The sequence below is a fragment of the Mauremys mutica genome, chromosome 5 (assembly GCF_020497125.1).
Source record: "Mauremys mutica isolate MM-2020 ecotype Southern chromosome 5, ASM2049712v1, whole genome shotgun sequence".
Classification (NCBI taxonomy): Eukaryota; Metazoa; Chordata; order Testudines; family Geoemydidae; genus Mauremys; species Mauremys mutica.
The window spans coordinates 130179590-130204834 of NC_059076.1; the positions used below are offsets into that span (position 1 = coordinate 130179590).

General features: G+C 46.1%; 1 protein-coding gene across 4 annotated transcripts; it reads left to right on the forward strand.

The window, feature by feature from the left end:
* The first annotated feature begins 928 nt into the window (after positions 1-928).
* LOC123371747 (histamine H2 receptor-like) lies at positions 929-23083 on the forward strand. Of its 4 annotated transcripts, none has more exons than XM_045019596.1 (5): positions 929-1476; positions 5546-5667; positions 5779-6075; positions 19279-19455; positions 22105-23083. In XM_045019596.1, exons 3-5 carry the CDS (start codon positions 5798-5800, stop codon positions 22805-22807), a joined length of 1158 nt encoding a protein of 385 aa, XP_044875531.1. In that variant the 5' UTR covers positions 929-1476; positions 5546-5667; positions 5779-5797; the 3' UTR covers positions 22808-23083. The 4 variants fall into 4 exon arrangements, with proteins under 4 accessions (XP_044875531.1, XP_044875530.1, XP_044875529.1 ...); XM_045019595.1 differs by lacking the exon at positions 5546-5667 and having other exon boundaries at positions 929-1221; positions 1320-1476; XM_045019594.1 differs by lacking the exon at positions 5546-5667.
* Positions 23084-25245: the final 2162 nt, after the last annotated feature.

The window sequence follows — 25245 nt, forward strand, 5'->3', positions numbered from 1 at the left end:
GGACGGGGGAGGGGGATTCCCTGGGCTGGTCAGTGACTGACAGGGGCCAGGCAATGGATGGGGGAGGGAGATTCCCTGGGGCTGGCCAGTGACTGACAGGGGCCAGGCAATGGATGGGGGAGGGGAATTCCCTGGGGCTGCTCAGTGACTGACAGGGGTCAGGGAATGGAGGGGGGAGGAAGGATTCCCTGGGGCTGGTCAGTGTCTGACAGGGGCCAGGGAATGGATGGGGGAGGGGGAGTCCCTGGGGCTGGTCAGTGACTGAGGGGGCCAGGGAATTGAGGGGGGAGGGAGATTCCCTGGGGCTGGTCAGTGACTGACAGGGGCCAGGCAATGGATGGGGGTGGGGGGATTCCCTGGGGCTGGTCAGTGACTGACAGGGGCCAGGCAGTGGATGGGGGAGGGGGGAGTCCCTGGGGCTGGTCAGTGACTGACAGGGGCCAGGCAATGGAGGGGGGAGGGAGATTCCCTGGGGCTGGTCAGTGACTGACAGGGGCCAGGCAATGGATGGGGGAGGGGGATTCCCTGGGGCTGGTCAGTGACTGACAGGGGCCAGGCAGAGCATGGGGGAGGGGGGATTCCCTGGGGCTGGTCAGTGACTGATGGGGCCAGGGAATGGATGGGGGAGGGAGATTCCCTGGGGCTGGTCAGTGACTGACAGGGGCCAGGCAATGGATGGGGGAGGGAGGATTCCCTGGGGCTGGCCAGTGACTGACAGGGGCCAGGCAATGGATGGGGGAGGGGGATTCCCTGGGGCTGGTCAGTGACTGATGGGGCCAGGCAATGGATGGGGGAGGGAGGATTCCCTGGGGCTAGTCAATGACTGACAGGGGCCAGGCAATGGATGGGGGAGGGAGGAGTCCCTGGGGCTGGTCAGTGACTGACAGGGGCCAGGCAATGGATGGGGGAGGGAGGAGTCCCTGGGGCTGGTCACTGAGTAGCTGCCAGGGGCTGAGCGCTAGTGCTGCGGACGCGGAGGGGGCCCAGGGTACAGCCTGGGTGGGGCTGGGGAGAGAATTCCCTGGCTTCCCGCCCACGAAGCAATCCCTGCTTATTGCAAGCACAGAAGCCAATTGCAATGGCCTCCCCCACCGGACCCCACTGAGCAGCGAAGGGCAGGAAGCCCCAGCCCGGCCAGCGGCAGGAGACCGAAGCGCTCGGTGCTTTGGCGAAGACGCGCCCCCGGGTGGCCGTAGGTGTTAACGCCGCCACTTGGAGCAGGTGGGTGGGCGAGTCTCGCATTCTCTCCGTTTCTGCAGCCAGCCCGGGATGTGTAGGCAGAGCAGGTGCATTTTTAAAAGTGGGATTTGCTGAATCAGAGCCGTCCAGGACTGCGTGTGCCCATGTGCTGCAGAAGGGAGGCACCCCCTGGACGCACACTCACTGATGGAGAAGGAGATGCCGCTGTTCCACCTTGCCGCTCTCCTGGAAACAACACGGAAATAACTTCAAGCCAGGAGACTTAGGGAAGGAAAGGTGAGTGCACGTGCACTGACTCCCTTCATTGCCCGCTGTGTTTCACCAGTCACAGGCATTGCATTTCCTCTGGGTCTTGTGTTCTGATGTGTGTCTATCCATCCATTCACTGAACCATTTTCCCCCCAAATCCAATTGCATCAACTGGGATAACACATTCACCTAAACACTTTAATTGGCATGATATGAGGAGGAACAAGGAATTTATAATCTAGCAGTGTCAATATTACCTCATTATTTGTGGTTAGCATCTAAAAGCTGGATTACTACTATTATTTTTGAAAACTTGGAAGGTCAAATGGAGGAGGGAGGAAAGGATGTTAGAAAAGGGCAAAGTAGATTTTCTTTTCTCCAGTCTAAAAGGTACCACAATTAGCAAAAGCTGGCTACACATGGTTAGTTCCACTGTGTTTTATGTTGCAGAGGTCTTAATTAGAAACCAATTTATAGTTAGTACAAAGTTCAGTATGGAGAGAATACAGAATGTGGTGTGTGTGTGGTACATATGTACACAAGCACACATATTGAAAATGCATACAGAAGTGCCTGTTTCTTATGCATTTATTTTAACTATACAGTTGTGTTCATATCCAGATCAAAGACATGTGCACACTGTGCAACTACACTCATCCAAGAAAAAATATAGTATGGACACAGCAGTATGGTTAACAATAAATGTCTGAAATTTAGCCTCTTGAATGTGAAGGTGTAAATTAGAATATGCATATTTCTACCTTTTGGCTTTGGATTTGAAACCCATTTTATTGACACAGACATATTTCAGTGAGTGAAACTTCCTGGGAGCTGGTTATAGCTGAACATATTAAATATAAAATGTTGCATGCCTCACGGATATGAAAAATGTGCTGCTCATATACGATTATCAGGTTTTTTTCCCCATGAAAGGAAAAATATGGATTATGTCAGAAGCAAGCAAGCAAGCAAACAAAAGCTGGTAGTTGTGCTAGATACTGATAGCAAGGAAGGTTCTGATAATGGGAAACGGGGGGCATGGTGGGAAACCAGCTCCCAGGAAGTTTCACTCACTGAAATACGTCTGTGTCGATAAAGTGGATTACAAATCAAGAGCCAAAAGTAGGACTATGCATATTCTAATTTACACCTTCAAGTTTCAGTTGCTAAATTTCAGAGATTAACCTGCCCCGGGTATAGTATGAAGGATGTTTGAATGTCTGTGTGAACAGGGAATGTTTGGCTGTATGTATGAACAGTCACACATGACCCCCTGCTGGACTAGAAGCTGAAGGCTGTGCTATCTATGGAAAAGTAATTTTCCCCTGAGGTCTTGGATTTTGACGTACGAGTTCAGCTAACCTTCAGCTCCTCCTAGACTATTAGGAACTGAAGTGCCTGAAATTGGAAAGAACATCTGCTCTATAGTTCTATAAGAACTGAAAAATTGACTTAAATCTCAATGCCACGGTTATTTGGAGGTTCTTAATTCCTCAGAGAGATTCCTCCAGTAGCTATCAGTACATACACCGGCACAAGTTCCTCGTGACTTGCACTGACTGTCACTGGATTTGCAGGTGAGTTTTAAAGCATTGGCTTGAAGTGAAAAAAGCCTTAAATGGTTGGTGTCCTGCAATCTGAGGGACTGTCTTGCTCGTCTGGCATGTGATACTGTGACAGCAGTAATCGCGTGAGGCAGCTAAGCTAACAACCCTCTAGTCTGATAGAGAGGGTGCTTGGGGCAGGGCATTCTCACTGTAGGAGCCTATGTTTTGAAGAGTTAGTGATTTTGAGTGCAAAGTTTGAGACATCTTGAAAGAGGCTGATTTTCAGAAAGTATCCTTCATTTATTTGCTCTTTCAAAAATCAAGCCCCTTTGAAGCATCTCAAATGGGACACCTAAAATCACTAGTCACTTTAGAAAATATGGGCTCCAGGGTCTGGAAGTTGCTTCCCCGTGCGGTTTTGCCAGAGCATCAAAAGTCCTAGGCTTTGGAGTGTTTGATGGGAGGCAGGTGTCGGGAAGGAATTGACTTTGGTTTGTGGCTGGAGAGTTGTTTTGGCAGGTGGGCGAGGAAGCATTTCTGAGGGCCAGGCTTGATATTTTGCAGATGGGTTAATACTGTGTGGGGCTGGCTGGTGTTAGGTGGGCTTCATTTTGATTTAATGCATCACATTTTAGCAGGTGCCTCGTGTGACATGCCAGGGTATAATCCAGACTAATGAGCAGCTGTGTCACCCTGCCCTGCAATTTTGGGTGCCTCACAATGCCTTGCTGCAGCAGCTCCCAGCTGGGCCACTCACAAACAACCTCCAGTGTGCAAGTCACACCCTGAGTGTCTATGTGTAACTGCAGCCTGCCAGCCACACCTAGTCACACTCTTGCTCTCACCAGCCTGGGTTATGCTTCAGGGTGACCCCAACACACCCCCAGCCCTGAATTTCCCTCCAGAAATGTATGTCGTGTACTGCCCAGCCCTCTCCTAGACAGTACAGGATATTTTAAATCAATGTATTCCTAAAAAGGAATAAGATGCCAGCTTATTATCTCAAATAGTTATTCAGACATTTCAATATAAACACACTGGATTAGAAAAAAAAACAGTAGAACGGGTTTGTTAACTACAAAGAGAGATTTTGAGTACAAATAATGAGGCATAAAAGTCAGAAATGGTTATAAGAAAAATAAAGATAAGACATTTATTATTATCTTACTTAACAAACAATATAAGATTCAAGCAAAGTTTTTCACCACATGATTTCAGCATCTTACTGACCAAACCCTGTAGGTCAGGACCTTTACACCAAAGGCCAATGAACGCTTCCTTGGTCACTTTCAGATGCAGTGAATGTGATAGGAAGGAAGGGGGGGTTGGGTATTTGTCCCTCTTTTGTATAGTTTCAGCCCCCCTCTTGAAAAACATTTCCAGTTGGGCATTAGAACATAAAATATCTATGTGGAAGGATGTTCCCTGATGGCTTTTTCTCACCTGATTGAGCTTTCTCTGTTTCCCTTCCTGCTTGATGACTCTGTTTACTGGTTATGTGCAAATTAAGCAGAGCATATATTCCTTTGTTTAGGAGAGACCTGTTTGCCAACCTCAGTTTAGTCAGGAGTGTGGGGTTTGGAACATGTGTTAATAACATCATACAGTGAAATCTTATAATGTCACATAGAATGTTGCCTCACTTATTTTGTCAGGACAATATTGACCAGCAAATTATGAGTTTTCAAATGATACCTTGCAAGACATGCCTTGTACGAAACTGATTACAATAGTGTAGAGGGTGTGAACCCAGGGGTGTATTCTGTCACACCTAGAGCTTCTCCAAGAGCTCGGAAGGTTGGGTTTGGCTAGTTGAGTTTATGGAAGTGAATTCTAGCTGCTGTGACATATGTATGCTATTAGCTTGTGACTGCAATGTCAGCTATGGATAGTACCAGAGCAGCAGTACGTGTCTACTGACCCTCTTCAAATGTGTTTGCACTAACACTTTGACATGAAAATGGAGCAATTCAACATTATCAAACTGAAACGGTTTGATGTCTCCAAATCAAAATTTGTGGGAATTTCCATTTTGTGGTAAATTTCAGTTTTTCATTCTGAGTCAGAATGAAAATAATTGTCAAAATGTCAGACATTTTCCCCAAATGGAAATTCCATTTTCCAACTCTCTAGCCATGAATACATATTATACCACCATTCTGATCACAACTGGGAACCTCTACAGATAAGAGCATAAACCTCTACAGCTTGACCTCAAGGACCAAATTCCATGACTAGGAGCTGTAACAGACCCATATCATTGCGTGCGTGTGTGTGTGTGTGTGTGTGTGTGTGACATATCACATACTGAACAATGGGTTATGTATGTATCCAGCCTAGGCAAAAAAAAAATCTTCTCATCCACCTTGATAATGACCAAGATGATAATGAGAAAATATTTTACTTGCCCATCAAATAAGATTACTCAGTCCAGGTGAGCGGGATTAGCAAAACTGCTTTAATTCTAGATTCCCACTGCTTCTTTTTCCAGCGTTCAGTGCTTTTTCCCTGTATCAGGCTTCACCTAATGATGTGCTTTTCATTCACAGGAAGGCTTTTAATTTTCATGATGCCTTTCAGCCAGTGTGGCACATATATAACATTATCGTTGGGTACAAGCCCCCCCAGGAATCGGTAACAATGACACAGAGAGGGCAGATTGCTCAGGAGGGTGCGTGGGACTTTTTAAGTGAATGAGACATAATTATAGTTTTCATCTTTTCTTCCATAGACCTGGAATTAATTTGCTTCAAAGCCTGTGTTTTTTTCTTCTCTGCTTCAGCTCTGAACACTGGGGGAAGATGCTGATGGACAAAAATACATCATCGCTCGCCAACATCTCCTCCACTGCCCTGTCCTGGGTAAGAGGTGATGGCAACTGGACAGGGGCAGGCATTGGTCCCCGGGAGGTGGCTGTTGGACTAATACTAACCTTTATAGACTTGATCACTCTGTTTGGGAATACAGTGGTTTTTATCTGCCCTGTGGTGGAGAGGAGGCTGCGTACCGCAACGTACATGTTTATTATGTCCTTAGCCATGGCAGATCTCCTCGTTGCTTGTCTGGTCATGCCATTTAGGTAAGAACTGCTTGTAAGGTAAGACCTGCTAGTAATGCACTTATTTGATGGCAGTCAGTAGGGCTTAGTTCAGTGGCTACTATGTAGGAGGCAAGTCTAATGGTCTAATAAATGGTGCATAGAAAACAGGATGCCTGGGCTCCAGTCCCAGCACTGCTACAAACTCACCATGGGTCAATCACTTCACCTTCCTGTATCTCAGTTTCTCTACCTGTAAAATGGGAATAATGACGCATACATTCAGGGTACGTCTACACTGCAGCTAGGAGCCTGCTTCCCACATGAGTAGATGGACACATGCTAGCTCTGCTTGAGCTAGTGCCCTAAAACTAGCAGTGTAGCTATGGGTAGCGCTAGCAGCAGCTTGAGCTAGCTGCCTGAATACATACCCATAGGGTCCAGACAGGTCTGCTCTCAGCCGGCTTGTAGTGTAGATGTGTTCTCCCTCCCTCAGGGCCCAGTCTGGCATTCCTTGTGAGCCTGCGAAAACCACTAGAGGCAATGGGAGTTTTGCGTGCTCAAGGAATACAAGATCAGGCCCTCAGTTAGTTCCAGTCTTCAATTTAATAATTATAATGTTTCCATTAAGATAATCTCTTGGATCAGATTGTTCTCTTATTTACACTCGTGGAAATCAGGAGCAACTCCACTGAAGTCAATGTACCTAAACCAGTATAAAACCAGGGTGAGAAAAAGTCTGAGCTCATATATTCAAAAAATGTCCTAACCGTGTAGCACATAACACTTATATTATTAACTTGACATATTTTTAAAGATTAAATTATACATCCTATTTTTATCGCAGTAATACCCTCTTTAATATTTCTTCTAGCCCAATCCAAACACCAATGGAGGAGGGGAGTGGTGTTCTTGCAAAATAAATGTTTTACCTACATAAACAGAACAGGACAATTGCTGTCATTGTCAGCTGTCTGGATCTGCATGTGATTTATAAATTGAAGATTAAAAATTTTTGTTTTGTTTAAAGCTGTCTGCATTGAGAAGGCAAAAATGATCAGGATTGTTTCCCTTTATTATTGTACTTTGACAACAAATTCATGGCTCTAATTATTGACATGAGGCTAAAAAGACTAACGAGGGATTAGACCAATTGCTTTAGACCTTTTAGGCCAGATTCACCACTGTGCTCTGACTGCATTCCTCTCCTCTGGTGAAATGAAATGGCCATAAACCCACTTTAACCAGCTGGTTAAATAGAGTTTGCATCTGCTTTCAGACATCAGCAATGCAATGCAGCCAAAGCCCACAAGTGAATCTGGCCCTTTTATTTAAGTTTAAACCCTGATGTGTAAGAAGTAAGACAAAAATGTTAAAATAACGTGGAGAATGGATTTCCCAGCAAGGAGAGAGTTACAAATTGAGTGGAAGCCTGTTCAATAGCTTCAGAGGAAAATGAAAATGGTGTTAGAAGAGAGTTAAAGTTACCCTTTCCAAGCACATGAACAGACTGTCATAGTTTCAAACTCAGGAAATCTCAGTTCAGTTTCCAACTAGAGCGGCTTGAAATATTTTCTATATACTGTTTTACCCTCGCTGAAATGTTTAACGGAGATGCAGCAGTTGGTACAAAACTTTCATCAGGAAGGTTTTTGGGCACAGGGGAAGAGTGTGACTCTATACCTGGGAGGTTAGCATACCTGGGAATGGGAGGTGGGAGACCAATGGTCAGCTCCCTGCTCTAACTGATGTAGAGTGCGCTGGACTGAAAGACTGTGCTCTAAATCAGGCAGAGGAGGGACATGAACTCGGGGTTCCTGCATCCCAGGTCAATAACAGGATCCACATGCTTCTGTTTTCATGCAAACGTTCAACAGTTTGGGTTTCCTTCCAAAGCAGAACATAATCAAATTTCAAAAGCTTGAATATTGCCTCAAAATGCAATGGTCCGGTAAGCTCTTGTTCCAACATCATCACTGGCACCATGCTTCTATCTCCTCCCACTCTTACATCTGCTTTGTTGGGTGTATGAATTCCAACAGCTCCAGCTTTGGTTGCATGATGAAATAACCCACTCCCCTCCTTCAGGCCCATGGGAAGTCATTGGGAATATTGGCAGTGACTTCACTGGGAGTAAGGTTAGAGGCTCTGCATCGTTTACATTGGGGTCCTCATTATGTGCTGTGGTGGGGTTAGGGGAAGCATGTCAGAGCCCATGTTTGGTATACAGGCTCTGTACTGAAAAGGGCCCCCCAGATTTGTCACAAGGCAGTTCCTTGCAGATTGAGGCTGGCCAGGTGCACGTGACTAGGGCACGGTTCAGGATCAAGCCAAAATGGCACAAGAACAGGAAGTGGGGAGAGTGGGATCGTGATTTGCTGCCTGGCCTGAGAGGCAGGGTGGGTGGCGTCAGGCAGTAGCTGGCAGTTACATACTTGTTGCAGTGCGAGGAGGCTGCCAAGCTGGGCCTACACACCTGATGGCTCCCTCCAGAGAGGGGACTGGCTGTGATCAGTGCTCTGCTGTTGCAAGCTCCCCCTAGCAGTGGGAACACAAGTGAACTGGGGAATCCCTAAGGCCAGGGCTGAGCTGGTGCTTTCCTGATGGTGCCCATGACAAAAGGAGCCATGTTAACGCCAGCTGCCTGGAGCAGGGAAAGCAGCATGACAAATAAAGGATAACTAATAACAGCTGTTACAGTGTACCCAACAGGGGTGTGCTTCCAGCAGTCTCTCTGCCAACCCCCATTTCCTCAGGCTTGTTGGTACCTCCATGTCCCTGTTGGAGTCCAGAGCAGACTCTGCTACCTCGGCCAGTTTAGTCTCCCTCTCTCAAGACTCCACACTGGAAGGGAGGGCACTGCCTCCCCCTACCTTCTGCTCTGTGCTGAGGGCCTTTCTCCAGCATGTCTCCCTGCCAGTTTGCAGTAGGGACAAGTCATAAAACTATAAGGGACTTTGAAAGGTCATGAAGTCCAGTCCCCTGCCTTCACAGCAGGACCAAGTACTGTCCCTGGCAGATTTTTGCCCCAGATCCCTAAACAGCCTCCTTAAGGATTGAACTCCCAACCCTGGAATTAGCAGGCCAATGCACAAACCACTGAGCTATCCCTCCCCACTAACTCACCAGAGCTGGAAGTGGAACCTGGGTCTCCTGTGGTGGCGGGTTAACAAGCCCCACCTCCTCCAACAGATAAGTCAGGCTCCCTGCTCCCACCCAACTGACAGGTTCTTCCTCTCAATCCAGCCCTTCCTCCCCAGCAGATTTTCTTCCTCTCACTCTATGCATGACCCTTAAACACACTGCAGTCCTCTGGAGTTCCCACATTCTTCCTGCGGCCAGGGGGCTCCCTTCCTGGACCTTCAGGGCAATAAGAGCTCTCCCTGCAAGAGCTTCCCACTTACCAAACTACCCACATGTCCTCTCTGCCATCCACCTGCTGACACAGCCTTCCTGGTTAGGGTGAGAAGAAGTGCTAGAGCCAGCACTGCTGTGCAGCACCACGGGCAGGGGGGAGCATTTCCCAAGCAAAATGCTCCCCTCCCCGAACTAGGAGAGGCTTTCTTCCTGGCAAAGGAGGAGTGGAGAATTTGATGCCACATTTCCTCATGGGTCAGCAGCAGAGCTCAGAAGGGAGGGATGGAGGGGTTCTCACCTCCAAGGAAATGGAGGTAACAAAAAAGGCTGAGGAAACTGGTACTCGGCAAAGAGTAATCTGTCTGTGCTTATGTCTTGTAGGGAAGAGGAGCAGTAGAGGCTGAGGAAAAAAAAGGGGGAGGGGGTTGGTAGATGGCATTTCAAGAGGGGAAGTATTTCCATGACAACCAATGACTTAATTATACAGTTAGAGAGAAAATAACCCACTTAGGAGAGAGACACCATATTTATCAGGAAAACTATGAGGTGAACAAAAAATAGCCTGCTAGGCAAGGCACCATTTTAAGCACCGCAGGGGTCCAGCAGAAAGCTATTTTATGTCAGGGGACCACAGAACTACCGTGAGGCTCGGGGAGTTAGGAGGCTGCAGGTGCTCTGACATAGCACATCAAAGTGCTGCAGATAATAGGCATCACTGTTGTCAGCCAGCACAGAATCCAGCAACTTTTGCCTCCAAAATCCCATTTCAGCTAATAGAGACTCTCCATTAGCTCTCAGCAGTAGAAGGACTCAAGTTGCAGAGGGGGAGTAATGGTCTCAAGTTGCAGAGGGGGAGGTTTAGGTTGGATATTAGGAAAAACTTTTTCACTAGTAGGGTGGTGAAGCACTGGAATGGGTTACCTAGGGAGGTAGTGGAATCTCCTTCCTTAGAGGTTTTTAAGGTCAGGCTTGACAAAGCCCTGGCTGGGATGATTTAGTTGGGTTTGGTCCTGTTGCATCGCAGAGGAGCAGGGACAGAGTCTGACAACCCATGTGATCATAAGCAGAGAGAGTACTTTATTCATTTCCAGCATGCTCTTTATACTCTTAAAGCAGGCAAGCAAGCAGTTGCTAATTGGTTAACAAATTTAACACACCCGCAGCTGTAACTTCATAGAACTAGCCAAGGCCAACTTCTCAAAACAAAGCTCAAAGCCTAATTAACCCATCCTAAAAACCTAAACATCTTAGCTTCCCACACTACCAACTGCCAAGCTAGCAAAATATTCTCAACACCTCCCACCTCCACACAAATTCTAAAATGTTGTGTAAAAAAATAGGGATAAATTCTTTAGCAAAACATTTCCAACTTTTTAAAACATTACACCACAATCTATCACAAAACCAAAATTAAAACTTTATAAAGCCAACCTATATAACCATGCAATTCTTAACATAAACCCCAACAACACCAAACAAAAACAAAGCACAACAAATAAATGGTGTAAATTCTACAGAATTCCCCCCTACTCAATAGCACACCAACTTGTGGCAAACTTCTATTACCAAATTATCCCTCAGATGTCAGGCGATCAAACTGACACTGAGGGAGGGGGGGGTCCTAGAAAAAACACAACATAAACCACATAAAACACAAAAAACAATCCTGGCCAGAAAAAAACAAACAAACAAACACCACAAAACAAAACAAAAAACACATAACATAAATTCTCAGGGAGGATCAAACAAAAAGAATCCTGGCATAGCAAACAAGCAACTGTCCTCCAGGGGCCCAGGTTGTGTACATCGTGTGGCTCTTTCAGACATTCCATCCACCACTGCAGCAGACATCTCTGATACTAACACAGTTGCAATTTCTTCAGTCCTACTGTTTGCAGCCTCAAATCCCGAATGAGCAGTGGTAATATCTTGGACTAGTTCAGGAAATAGTTTTCCAGGCACTGCTTCTAAAGGCTTTAAAGTTTCAGCTGAGGTTTCCATAGATGTTACAGTTTCTGCAATGATTTGTTCTTCAATTGCTGCAGCTGTAACAGGCACAAATGTTTTTTGAGCCCCAGAGCTTTCAATACTAAAAATGGGGTGAGCCAGTATCTGCCAGCTGCACAGCTAAATTCCCTTGCTCCTCTTCGTCTCCCTTTCACACACAGGCAGTTCTTGAGGACACATGTCGCTCTGTAGAGGGGCCCATTTACAACTGCCCCTGGGCATTCTGATACTAGGTTAGATGGCGCATCTCCTACATCATTCTGCATGGGGGCCTCAGCTGCAACCGCTTCAGTGTGCTCTGATTCCAAGGTAAAACACAGTATCTTCTACCTCTGTCGTCCCAGGTGCCTCAGTTACCCACTCTGCATTGCATCCCCAATAAAAGCTTCCTGAGTGATTTGCCGCCCATCGGATCCCTGAAGCCGAGCAGTTCGGGTGGGCTTGCACAAAGTAATGTCCATAGCAAAGGCAGTTTGGGGAGGGCCAGTGGATCCAAACCCTCGAGACCCGCGGTCAAATCGGGGTCGGTCGGGGCACACATCCCTTGAAAGGTATTAACTGAGCAAGACGATGTACCAGCAGTTATAGTCACAGGGGGACAAAGGCTGCGTACCATTATCCCAATATTCCCCGTATGGTCGGCATCAATAAGGCCAGGCAAAACAAAAATACCTTGTTTCGATGTTGACGAACGGCCAATCAAAAGGGCACTCAGGCCAAATCCTAATGGGGACCATCGGTGTTGGAAGGAAGAACTTGAACCTCGTCAGTCTCTAAAAACTACATCTGTCGCTGTGGCCAAGTCCACTCCGGCACTGCCACGGGTTGCTCCGGTGAGGTGTTCCAGGCAGCCGGGTTGGCGGGTGGAGGCACGTGTGTCGTCGCGCTCCTCCGAGGGGCGCTCCGTGATCCGTTTCCCGGCAGCGGTGTTCCATCCTTTGTGTAACGCGCCCAACAGTCGACGGCGCGATGTCCAAACTTATCACATCGTGTGCAAGCGCCAGTTGCAGCTTCAGGTGACACATCAGAGGCCCGCTGCCCATTTTTGCATAGGGCAGTTCCGCCGGAAATGCCCGGGTTTTCCACAACCAAAACAGGGGCCGGCTGGCGGGTCGGTCTTCTAGCCCCCCGCTGTCCCCCGAGCAGGGGTTGTAACGCCACGGCCAGTGCAGAGGCCTGTGCCTTAGCATGAATTGCTGCCTTATCCGTCTCCTCAAGCATAGCGGCCCTACCACATGCCTCGATCATTTCCATCAGGGTCGCAGTCTTGGGCAAGGTGGCTAATATACGGCGGCAAGTGGGATTTGCATTCTGGGTTGCAAGATCAAGTCCAACTGCAGTTCTGGCCTCTGGGCGTCAGATTAGGAGATCTATCAATAGCCTCGAAGGCGATCCAAAAAGGTGGAATACGGTTCCGATGGGCCTTGTGTAATTTTAGCATAGGGAGGGAGGACCGGCTTTCCCATCTGGGGCACCGCTTTAAAGGCAGCCAAAGCTAGTTCCTGTGATTGCTGCAGGATCCGGGGCTCAAGGCGAGCTTGCAAGTGCGGGTCAACAAAGCGACCGGCTCCCAAAAACATATCAGCAGTGGCCAGGCGCCGAGGATCATCATCCGGTAAATCCAAATTGCGGACAAGAGCCAAGTCAACTCTCTTAGCCCAATCATCTTTCCACAAAAGTTTCTGTGTAGGTGTAAGAAGCATGTCAGCTAGCTTAATCGCATCGTACGGACACATTGCTTGGCCAACAAATACCTGTTCAATGATAGACTGTACATACGGATTATCTAGTCCATAAGCCATGATCGATTTCTGTGCCTCACGGATCAACTTCCAGTCCAAAGGGGCCCACCGTCTATGATTAGGGTGTTGAGGGTCTGGCGTAATCACCGGAAAGGCCTCAGGTGTTAGACCTTCAAGGATGGCTTCTCTTAAAACTCCATGCCAGCGCTGTACCGGATCGGAGGGTCCCCAGTTGGAGGGTCCCCGGGGCCAGGCGGGCGGGGGGGCGAGTTGAATGAAAGCACTTGTGAAGATGCGACCGCGATGATCCAGGTGGAAAACTTTCCAATTGGTCCAACTTATCACACATATGCTGCAGCTGTCGACCCTGGCGCTCCATCTCCTTATAGAAGGCATCAGGACTGAGTAAACTGAGGAAACGTAGTCAAATCGGGATATGGGTTCGATGGCACATGTTCCACCCGAGCCTCTTCTGTCCCCCCGCAATCGTGGCACCCCCCAGGCCCGTGAACACGGCATGGCTTTGGAGGGGGTGCATACGGCAAGGCTGTCTCCATAGGCTCGGGCGTATCGGGGGGGTAACGGGACCGTAGCAGGATCAATCATGTCGGGGCCGATAGCCACATTGGAGTGGTAGTGGGGCCGTAGCAGGGCAACATCATCCATAGGGTAGGGGTTGGAAGCCAAAGGTATCACCGTGTCCTCACCACCGAAAAACTCTCTGGCTCCAACCGGCAACACAGAAGGCATTCCGGGCGTTGGGCGGCAAAAGCTCAGAAAGGGCCGCCTGCACTCCTGCCTCGGCCGCGAGAGTTTCTACTATCTCCTTCGCCTTATTCCATACTGGACTCAGGGAGAAGGCCTCCTTATCGCCCCGAGCCAACCGACTTCCAAAGCTCGGAGCCTAGCCGCTCCCAAACAGTTTTATCAAAAATTGTACTTGGTTGAACAGAAAGTCCCCTTCTCCGTCCCCACCGCAGCAGACGGGATAACTTATCAGAGGGGAGCTTCTCTCCCTGCCGCTCCGCGATGCACATCAAATATTCATGCACCGTCCTTTCTTCCGCTGATGCAGCGGTTCCCATGTTAGCTGCTCACCTCTGGGTGGGGTGTGCCTCCCTTTTCAGACGCCCTGCGGCTTGCCGCTCGACACTGAGCTCAGGTGCGCCCCTCTTTTCGGACGCCCTGCGGCTCCTAGCCGCTCGACACTGAACTCAGGTGCGCCCTTCTTTTCGGACGCCCTGCGGCCGCGCTCGTCGACATGAGCTCAGGTGCGCCCCTCTTTTTCGGACGCCCTGCGGCTCCTAGCCGCTCGACACTGAGACTCAGGTGCGCCTCCTTTTCTTCTTTTCAGTTCAGGCCCACCAACACTGTCCTCATTCAATCACGTCGGGGTCACCATTTGTTGCATCGCAGAGGAGCAGGGACAGAGTCTGACAACCCATGTGATCATAAGCAGAGAGAGTACTTTATTCATTTCCAGCATGCTCTTTATACTCTTAAAGCAGGCAAGCAAGCAGTTGCTAATTGGTTAACAAATTTAACACACCCGCAGCTGTAACTTCATAGAACTAGCCAAGGCCAACTTCTCAAAACAAAGCTCAAAGCCTAATTAACCCATCCTAAAAACCTAAACATCTTAGCTTCCCACACTACCAACTGCCAAGCTAGCAAAATATTCTCAACATGGTCCTGCTTTGAGCAGAGGGTTGGACTAGATGACCTCCTGAGGTCCCTTCCAACCCTGAGATTCTATGATTCTATGATTCTATGACTCTTGTACTATGCAAGCCAGCCACTAGGGGGAGAAAGAGTTAGCTAGCCCATTGCACCGAGTAGCTCAGCACAACACTTCTAACTGGAAAAGGGAAGGTGAAAACAAACATCGGGCAGGAAAACATGCTCCTTAGTGGAGGAATTCATCCATGACCGAAGGATTCTAATCTGTTGTTTTAGCATTTAGCAATATTCCCCCTGCATTGTTAGCTGATACTTTACGGTGGGCTCAAATACCATGGTGAGGTGAATCATAGACGGCGCTCGATGGACATTTTGATTAAAGGCAACTAGCACTCCCAGCATGTTAAAATAAAATGCTCCCGTTTATCATTCTAAATGTGCTGCAGCGAATAGGGTTTCAGTTGTTTGCCATTGCCCCTGATGGGTTCCCACTGAAAGTTTTAGTATTGTGCAAGGCTAAACAATTGAGCCTGGCCTTGTATCACCAGCCAAGCAGGGCAGGGTGATGACTTCCCCTTGCCCACATGGACCGTCACCACAGCACATTAGTGGTTAATTTCTACTCCGAGTTCATAGAGCATACTTTCAATATAAAGATATTATTCCCCAAGTATTACCTGTACATTCATCTCGCAATGATTGTGAAGCTTGTGAATTATGAACTTCCTTGTAGATCCTCACATGCTACTCTTTATGGATAAATATTGATGAACCAATAATCCACACCGTGTAGAGTCAAGCACAGGAGTTCATTACGCACAGCGCTGGCGGAGTGTCACTTTGCATATCAGGCTCAGAGACACTGCAAAACAATTAATTACTATAGATTATATATGGTGCTCATTGGGCGGAGAGAAGCGACGGGGATGGGTTTTCCCAAGCCCCTGGATAGGTTCTAGCACCAAGACAAGATAAGCACAACAAGCCAATCGTCTAAAAGATTACCTAATGGCCCAAATTAACATATTGGTGACACACAGGTAATTGCCCCCAAACTATGTCTACTAAAGTATATAGGTTAAATCCTAATTTTGGGGTCCAGGGGAATGAGGTAGCAGCTCTCTTGGTTGACCACCAGGCACATTCCTAGAGATTTAAATTGAAAAAGCAGTAATTAGTACTTAACAATAACAATTGTTTATAAGTTTACTCTTGCATTTCTGTGGGCTAGGACTGGCATACATCTGTGAGGGGAGGGTGTCATAACTCATGTCAATCATATTAGGCCTCTCCCTGAACTTTGTCTAGGATCTGAGGAGTATTGTACCACTATCTCCTCCCTGCATTAGGGAGTAACCATGAGGCCTTTCTCATCGCTTCATGTGTCTATAACTCGCGATAAGGACGCCCAATTACATTTGGAGTTATGCTGACTCCGCTCACTGACTTGAAACACACAAGGTTATCTGTTTACCCCAGCTTCCTCTTAGCTATGTATTGTTCTGTTAGCCAGCCCCCATAGCCCAAGCCAAGCTGTGGACTCTGGGCCTATATGAAAAGTTCTCAGGAGAAACTAGTTAAAATCTTACATCCATAGCTAATGGATTCTGACCCTTCAATATCCTGTAAGACGTGTTTGGTGTAGTGACTTTGTCAGGTCTGAGGTGAGAGTTGTTTGCAAAGAACAGGGGAACCTTTGCCAAAGGGTCTCTGTGTCACAGACTCCCAGAATGGGGAAGTTCTTGGTATGCACTTAGCTCAGGTACTATGGACATCACATATGGGGACTTGAAGGTTATAGAGACCCTCTATCAAGCAGCATGACATCTTTGGAGTAGAACCAAGACTGCCATAGGCTGGCTAGCTGGCTAGCATATGCCACAAGTACAATAGGGGTGGATTTAGGTTCACAACTTTCCAGCTTGGCTGTTTCAGCTTTTACGCTGAATTGCAGCAGATCAGATATGCTGTGTTGTTTTGTTCATTAGCCACATGCCAAAAAGAACAAGCCTGTGTGATTCAATGGAAGGAACATTCAGTCCTTCCTTAGCCAGCTTTAGTGAAAGAAAAGAGATTTAGTTATAGAGACAAAGGGACCCTCATACAATGCTTCACTTGATTTCAGATGAGTGATGCAGCAAGAAGGTAAAAAAAGAGGTGTGATTCTGATGTTGAGATTTCTCTGATTTGTTCAGTATCTGTATTTTCCAAGCATTACAAAATAGTACTTGATATCACCACTAAGACGACATCAGGTCAGCTGGCAGTGTGTACTCAGATTGGCATCTATATTATGTCTCAAACTCTTTGGCCTTCCTACAGTGCACTGCTAACTAAGACCCTATTGCTACAAAGACTTACACAGGTGATTAACTGTACACACTCTGAGTAGTTACATCAACTTCAGTGGTTGACTAGAGCTACTCGCAGTGCCTAGAGTTAAGCATGTGCATAAGTCTTTGCAGTATTGGGGCTTAAAAGACAGGTTCTGCCATCCGTACATGGGGTTATACACTGTGAGGCGCTCAAATAGTACGGTAACGGGCCATATAAGACAACACACAGAGCTCCCACTCACTCCTCAGATAAATGTTTGTACAACATCCCCAACTGACTGGGGCCTCTAGCTCGTATTGTAGCACAGATGCTAATACAGTGAGTGCCATTACCATTCTGAAGAGGCAGAAAAACTGTAACCTGTAAAAGTAGTTTTAATTAATACTAATGAAATTAGTTAAACCAAACCCAAGCATTTAAAAAAAGCTTTATATATAGATTTTATTCCTTTCCTCTTTCTAGCCAGCAGAGCTGACAGAACTCCAGTCGGGTTAGAGCAACTGCTGTGGCTTTAGTGCTAAGAGACTATGAAGCTATAGTGTTGCAGGGAAGAAGGGAATTAATTCTCACAAAGGCAGTGACTTGTTCACTGTGTCACATAAAGTCCAAGAGAAAGTTACTGCAAAAGCTAAGGACTTATATAAAACTGGTAAAAGTAGGAAGAAGCAAATTGCAGCCAGGTAAATGTTATACCATCACAGCTTACACAGCCCGTTGTACTCCTGCCTCAAGCTTCCTGACTGGTTACTCATTTGTTACTGTTTCTCTGACTTTGTTGGTAATATTTTGGTACAGGTGAGTGGTTATCACTGGCTTAGTTGCCTCCGTGAGTCATTTATAGGCTAAACAACATGAGAACTGGGGTTCTCATATGAATCCCATTATCCAAAAGCTAAAATGCATGAGATCTGAAGAGGCAGACCAGATGGGAAGTACCAAAGATGCTTGGAACATTGGAGGAGGGAAGCTATTCCAAGCCCAGGAATTGAAATATCCTGAGGAGACTATGCAGTTCAATTTTATTAAATCACATGACATCTGTCTTTGTCAAATACAAAAACACAATCTAAAACAGCACCATCCAGATAATACATCAAAATGCCAGTTAGAACCGAATATAAACTCTCTTCTTCAGCATAGTGCAAAAAGGGCAAAATTTGCTATTGAGTTGATTACTGCCAGTGGCTGAGAAAAAATTAAGACATTATCTTTTGGGATGATGATAAAAAAAGTTAATACAAAAGAGGCAAAATCCACCATGCTGAAAAATTCTACAATGCAAAAGATGAGGTTGATCTTCCAATGCTGCAGATTTAGATGGGCAAAAATGAAGATGTGAAGGAAATTTTCTCCAGTTCTCACGTTATTTAGCCTATAAATGACTCACAGAGGCAAGTAAGCCAGTGAAAACCACTCACCTGTACCAAAATATTACCAACAAAGGCAGAGAAACAGTAACAAATGAGTAACCAGTCAGGAAGCTTGAGGCAGGAGTACAACGGGCTGTGTAAGCTGCGATGCTATAACATTTACCTGGCTGCAATTTGCTTCTTCCTACTTTTACCAGTTTTATATAAGTCCTTAGCTTCTGCAGTAACTTTCTCTTAGACTTTATGTTTCCATGGTTTGGAATCTTAAAATACACGCCTTACATAACTGAGGATTTGATCACTCATTCAAAAGGAGTTCAAAAATATGAGCTGTTGTGAAGACTAGCTCTCTTGTTTTGGTTCCATAAGTGTCTTCTTGAGGCACTGAAAAAGCCTGTGACAAACATAACAATATATGAAAATACTAATAAATTAGAGATGATCTGTACTAAAATTGCAACAATGCCAAGGGATACCATTAAAACAGTGTTCCAGCTGGTAGCATAAGTGCGACCGTAGCTATGTCCCATATCAGGCTAAAGCCTTGGGCATCAAACTTGGGGATTACTCCAATTTGCCTCCTAACAAAATTTCAATGTATCTCAATAGAAGTCGCCATATTTTCACTAATCTTGCCAACAGGGTACAACGTTAACTTGGGTTTTGGGTAAATAGGCTTCTCCATAGCAGAAAAATAATCACTCTTCAACTGTAACAATATATTGTGGTCTCTCTCTCTTTCCACCCCACAGCATAATTTATGAGGTGACGGGGATGTGGCTGTTCGGGAAGCAATTCTGTAAAGTGTGGATCTCTTTTGATGTCATGTTCTGCACAGCGTCCATTGTCACATTGTGCTTTATCAGTTTGGATAGATATTGCTCCGTGGTGACCCCCTATCATTATTCGATGAGGATGTCACGTCGAAGGCGAGTATACTTCTCAAAAGCTCGTGGAAATGGAGGGAGGTTTTAGGATCTGCCAGATGTTCCATCATCAGTCCCAATTCCAGGGTTTAACATTAAACATCCCTGGAGGGCTAACTTGGACAGATTGTCATCTCTGCTCTTACACCTCAAATTCAAATAGGAGCTAAGCACTGCACCCATTAAAAAAAAGAACAATTTAAGATCAAGAATTGAAAGTAAGACTTATCCAGTGGTTAGGGTGCTAGCAAGGGACTTGATTTCCTGCTCTGCCACATATTTCTTGTGTGACCTTGGGCAAGTCACTTAGTCTCTGTGTCGCAGTTCCGCCGTCTAGAAAATGGAGATCATAGCACTGCCCTGCCTTACAGATGTGTGTTGTGAGGCTAAATAAAGAGTGTGAGGCAGTCAAATACTACAGTAATGGAGACCATACAAGTACCTAGCCTATCGAGTCTCATATTCTAAAATAGTATCTATGTAATAAGATCCCAGGATTATCACTCTAAAGCCTAGAATGTCTGTACAGTGTGAAGCGATGGAAACAGCAACAGGCATGGCAGAGAGCTCTCTTCCTTTAGAATATCACCAGGTTCAGTCACCACTGGGGTTCACTGTCCATCACTGTCTAATTTTCAAGTTCTCAGACATTTTGATGTTATGAATTACACCCATGTCCAGCTACAGTCAGGCATGTATTCCATGCCAAGAGTCCTAAACCATTGTGATCTCAGAGGTACCCACCTATCACCACTCTTACTCTACAGCTAATTTGCATGCAACACTTTCATTGGTTGTGAGGGAGACTGCACAGATGGTGGATTAGTTGGGCCAAATGCCACACCTGTGTGACAGGACAGGCTTTCAGCTACTAGTTTATTTATATTTAACTCCCTATAGAGCTAATTTTTGAGTGCCCAAATCCTTCAGAGTTTTTACTCAGATGTGGAACACACCCTTACTATGTTCCAGATGAGCCATTCGCAGCCACCACCCAAAATCTGATCCGTATTTGATAAGCAGCCCTTTGCACCATTTAAAGAGCCCTACTTTTGTGCTTTTTTGGTGTGGAGGATGTAGTAAGGTATAGAGAACCTCATGGCTGACCTGGCCTGCATGCACTTCTATGAATGCACCTTTTGAATTAGGAACATGTTGCAAAATTATTTGGCTGGTTGTGAGTTTTAGGTAGTGCTACAGGCTTCATAAATACCTGCAGGCACAAGGAAGTCAGTGGGCCCACCTACATGTTTCAGGAGGTAGCTATGCCCGGGAAAATGTAGGTAGTGGGACCCTCTGAAAAACACAAGAATGGCCATTCTGGGTCAGTCCAATGGTCTATCAAGCCCAGCATCCTGTCTTCTGACAGTGGCCAGTGGCGGACATTTCAGAGGGAATGAACAGAACAGGGAAATTTAGAGTGATCCATCCTCCATGATGCAGTCCCAGTATCTGGCAATCAGAGGTTTAGGGACACCTGGAGCATGGAGTTCCCATCCCTGACCATCTTGGAGAATAGGTCCATCAATGGCTATTAGCCATGAAATTATCTAAGTCTTCTTTGAACTCAGTTATACTTTTGGCCTTCACTACATCCCCTGGCAAGGAGTTCCACAGGTTAACTGTGCAGTGTGTGAGGAAGTACTTATGTTTGTTGTAGACCTACTGCCTATAAATTTCATTGGGTGACCCCTGTTTCTGGTGTTATGTGAAAAGATAAACACTTCCTTATTCACTTTCTCCACTTCAGGCACAATTTTTTTAGCCCTCTGCCATATTCCCCCCTTGAATCATCTCTTTTCCAAGTTGAACCATCCCAGTCTTTTAAGTCTCTCCTCCTACACAAGCTTTTCCATTCCATTTTCATTGCCCTTCTCAGTACCTTTTGCAATTCTAACACATCTATTCTGAGATGGGATGACTAGAACTGGATGCAGTATTCAAGGTGTGGGCATGTCATGGATTTACCCTCACCATCCTAACCCAGGAGTTCCAGTGGTGAGGGCAGGTTTAAGCCCCTACCAGTGTTCCATAGGAAACCCACAGGAGAGGGCTGCTGGAACACTTTAGGTAAAGTGACTTTCCAGGTGCCCTGGCCTTGCCCTCTGCAGCCAGCAATCTAGTTGTATCACTCTCTAGCAAGATAAGAGCTCTAGCTAATAATATGGCTGCATGTGTCCATTTAAAAAGAAAAAAATCAAATCGAGATGGGAAATTAGGGAGTGGGCCTGAGAGCCCTGCTAAGCTGTGGCAAAGGGTTGCAAAGTTTGGGCATCACGTCTTAAACGCGTAAGCTGACTCACCTCCTGACCCTACATCTGGTTGGAAATTTTAAAACGTTTCAATATTCCAACAGAAGAGAAAATATTCCCTGAAACAATGTTTCCCCCTATTTTTCCAAACAGTTCTATCGGTCCCTGACACACAGACTGGCCTAAACCTAAACCTAATCCAAATAACCCAGACTTTGGAAATGTTCAAATTTGGACCAAAACATTGTGTCTCAGGCTTCTCTATACTTACCTCTTCAGAAGCATTGACTAATCTCCACCACACCCCTGTGGAGTATCATTACTGTCAGCTGTTTTCAAAGGAAGATCTCAGAATAACTTGTGCTCCCAAGTTTTTACCTTCCTGCTCTTCCATTTGCAGGTGCATCATAATGACCTGCATGGTCTGGGTATACTCCTCCCTCATTTCCTTTCTACCAGTCATGCAAGGCTGGAATGAGATACCTGGTGTAGACTTTGACGCTGGCAAAGAGTGCATCTTTGTCACCAACTGGACTTTTGCCATTGTAGCTTCTGCCCTGGCGTTTTTTGTCCCGTTCATGATTATGTGCAGCATGTATTTCTTCATCTACCGAGCATCACGACTCAAGGCCACCCGCATCATGTCTCAGTCCCTTGAAATTCATTACCATCCCAACAGCAAGAGGCAGAACAACCTGCATCTGGAAAACAAAGCCACTCGGACAATTAGCATCATCATCTCAGTCTTCATATTGTGCTGGTTACCTTACTTTGTTCTGAATGTATGGCTAGCTGCTAAAGGTACCAATTCCACCAGCGCAGTTCTGGTTGATGCTTTCAAGATCATAACTTGGTTAGGTTATTGCAATTCTACTATCAACCCCATGCTCTACGCCTTTCTGAATCGGGACTTCCAACGGGCTCTGAAGAAGCTGTTCATCTGCAGGCGCAGGTCTCAGGTGGATATTGGAGAAGATATGGTTTCAATAGCCACCTTTTCCAAGACTGCTCAAGACCCAGAATACAACATTAAAGTCCCAATGCCCACTGCAGGGCTGAAGAGCAAGCACAAACCAAGTTCTGGGTTACTTGTTGCAGGATGAGACAGATGCAGAGTGCATGGTGACTGGTGTGTATTTTTTTTTTGGCGGGAGGGGGGGGGGTCTATTAATTGAACTTTTTTTTGGAAGAGATTGGGTGCAAGATTACAAATGTATTTTTATTTTGGTTGTAATCTGTGTGAAATGTGAGCACAGCAGAGTGATGCCATATTGTCCTTTCATCTTCCTTTGTGCAGTGAACAAAATTAGTAGCACTTTCTGAAAGAACAGCAAAGGACCTTGATCCTGCAGCTGAGTTGTCATAACCAATTGGCTAGTTTCCCATTAAAAAAAATATTACACTATATATAAATAGCAGAAAAGTTTCTTGTGAATGATTCAGCCTTCATGTTGAAAAAGTAGGTGTGAAAACATGAATTGTGCTCACTGAGCTCCTTTTAGCTGGGTGTACTCTACAATTGTTCTGTCTCAAGGCAATTCAATACAGCCTTGGTGCTACAAAGGGCTCAACATTACTTGCACATTTTCACTGGGACTACTTGTGAATAAAGTTCATCATGCACAGAAGTGCTGGTAGGCTCTAGCCTATGAATGAAATTCACTCATGTGCAGAGAGACAGCACAAGACCCAGCCACCAGTGACCTCAGAGGTGCCTAGGTCTTGTGCTGGCTCTCTGCACCATGGTAGATTTCACCCCAGTTTTCTTCAGAAATAAGTGTGTAGTTGCAAAGCTTATAAACTTTCCAAACTAAGTCTGAGAGATTGAAAATAAGTGATTCATCAACAGCAAGTGCAGATGGACAGGAGAGGTGTTCGTGTACATGAAGTGTGTGTTCAGCTTGTAAAATCAAATAGTGCTGATTCCAGGCAGTGACGGTCTATGCTTTTTCCACAAGGAGTCTTGTCATTTCATGTATCAATGGAACTTGCTGTGTCCCAGGCCTTTGGAAGGCTGCCCAACCAAATACGACTGGCGGAAACAAGTATGGGAACCTTTATCATGCTATAGAATTTGTAGAGCCCCTGTTGTCCAAGATGTTCTAAGTGGTTTACAATGGTCTAAATAAGCCGCACAGGATACTGGAGAGGCAGGTAAGGGATGTAAAAAAAATCACTTATCCTACCACTACAATGCCACAGAAACCTCTGGTATGGAGTTCAGCAGCTGCTTAACAGTACAACATTAACAACTGTAGAAGGAGGTGGGGGGGATGGGAGGAGGAGGGATTCACCCGAGTTTGAATGTGACCAGACACTGTATAACAAAACCACCCTGCTGATGAGAGGTGAAGCATACTGGGGCTCAGGGGTGGCTGAGAGAAACTCCCCCTGTGCCTACTCAGTCTGAGTGTGAAGCTAGGAAAATCTCTCAAGGCAGGTAGTACGTGATCCCTCCTGTTTTGACTCTGCTATAGTCTGGCTCCAGAATACCCTGAATCTGATTGCATTTTTCAGCACAGCAACCTCCTGAAGGCAATCTGGCTTCATCAGGCAACCCACCATCCAGAACACTTCCACTGGCTAGAAGCCACGAAGAAGGACCTTTTAGGGTATGTCTACACTGCAATTAAACACCCGCAGCTGGCTTTGTCAGCTGACTCAGGCTCCCGGCGGCTTGGACTACGGGGCTGTTTAACTGAGGTGTAGATGCTCAGGCTGGAGCCTGGGCTCTGAGACCCTCCCTGCTTGCGAGGTCCCAGAGCCTGGGCTCCAGCCCAAGCCTGAATGTCTACACTGCAATTTTACAGCCCTGAAGCCCAAGCCCAACGAGCCCGAGTCAGCTGACATGGGCCAGCTGCAAATGTTTAATTGCTGTGAAGACACATCCTTAGAGCCTACTATTACCATGACATAAAATTTCACTTCAGTCAGATGCTGCAGTCAACTGGATTCAGTGACAGGCCTTTGACGCTCCTATGGTCTATAGTGTACCGACCTGACTCACTCAGAGGTCAGAACTAGAAGTGCATTTTGTGGAATAGGGAGGGGGGTTAAAGAGATGGCAAAAGTCCTCAAGGACTAGGACTTGAAAAGATATCAGACAAACCTCTGAGTTACTGGAGTGCAGAACAGAAGCACCAACACAAACACATTTTTAGTACTAAAATTATTTCTCCCCCCCACCACAAGAAAGCTAAAAATATTTCTTCAAACTTCCCCAATACACTCATCTCTAGACTAAGACCAGCCTTCAGAAGTTTCAGGACAAAGGTTAATTCTCCTAAGAGAAAGTCTCAGTGTCTGTCTCCTTCTCGTGTGGCCCCTCCATCAACCGGTATTTTAGCACAGTTGAAACTCCCACCTCAGTCTTATAAGTTAGTAAGAATCCAACTTGTCACAGTGCAAGACTATAAAACTGAACTTGGCACAAAAGTAAAACAAGTTGGAGGACTGGCTTTTCTATCCCCTTCAGCCCATGTAAACCTGCCATCAGGGTGGCTTATTGTGTAGTTTTTGTTTTTAAAGAAAAGCAACTATA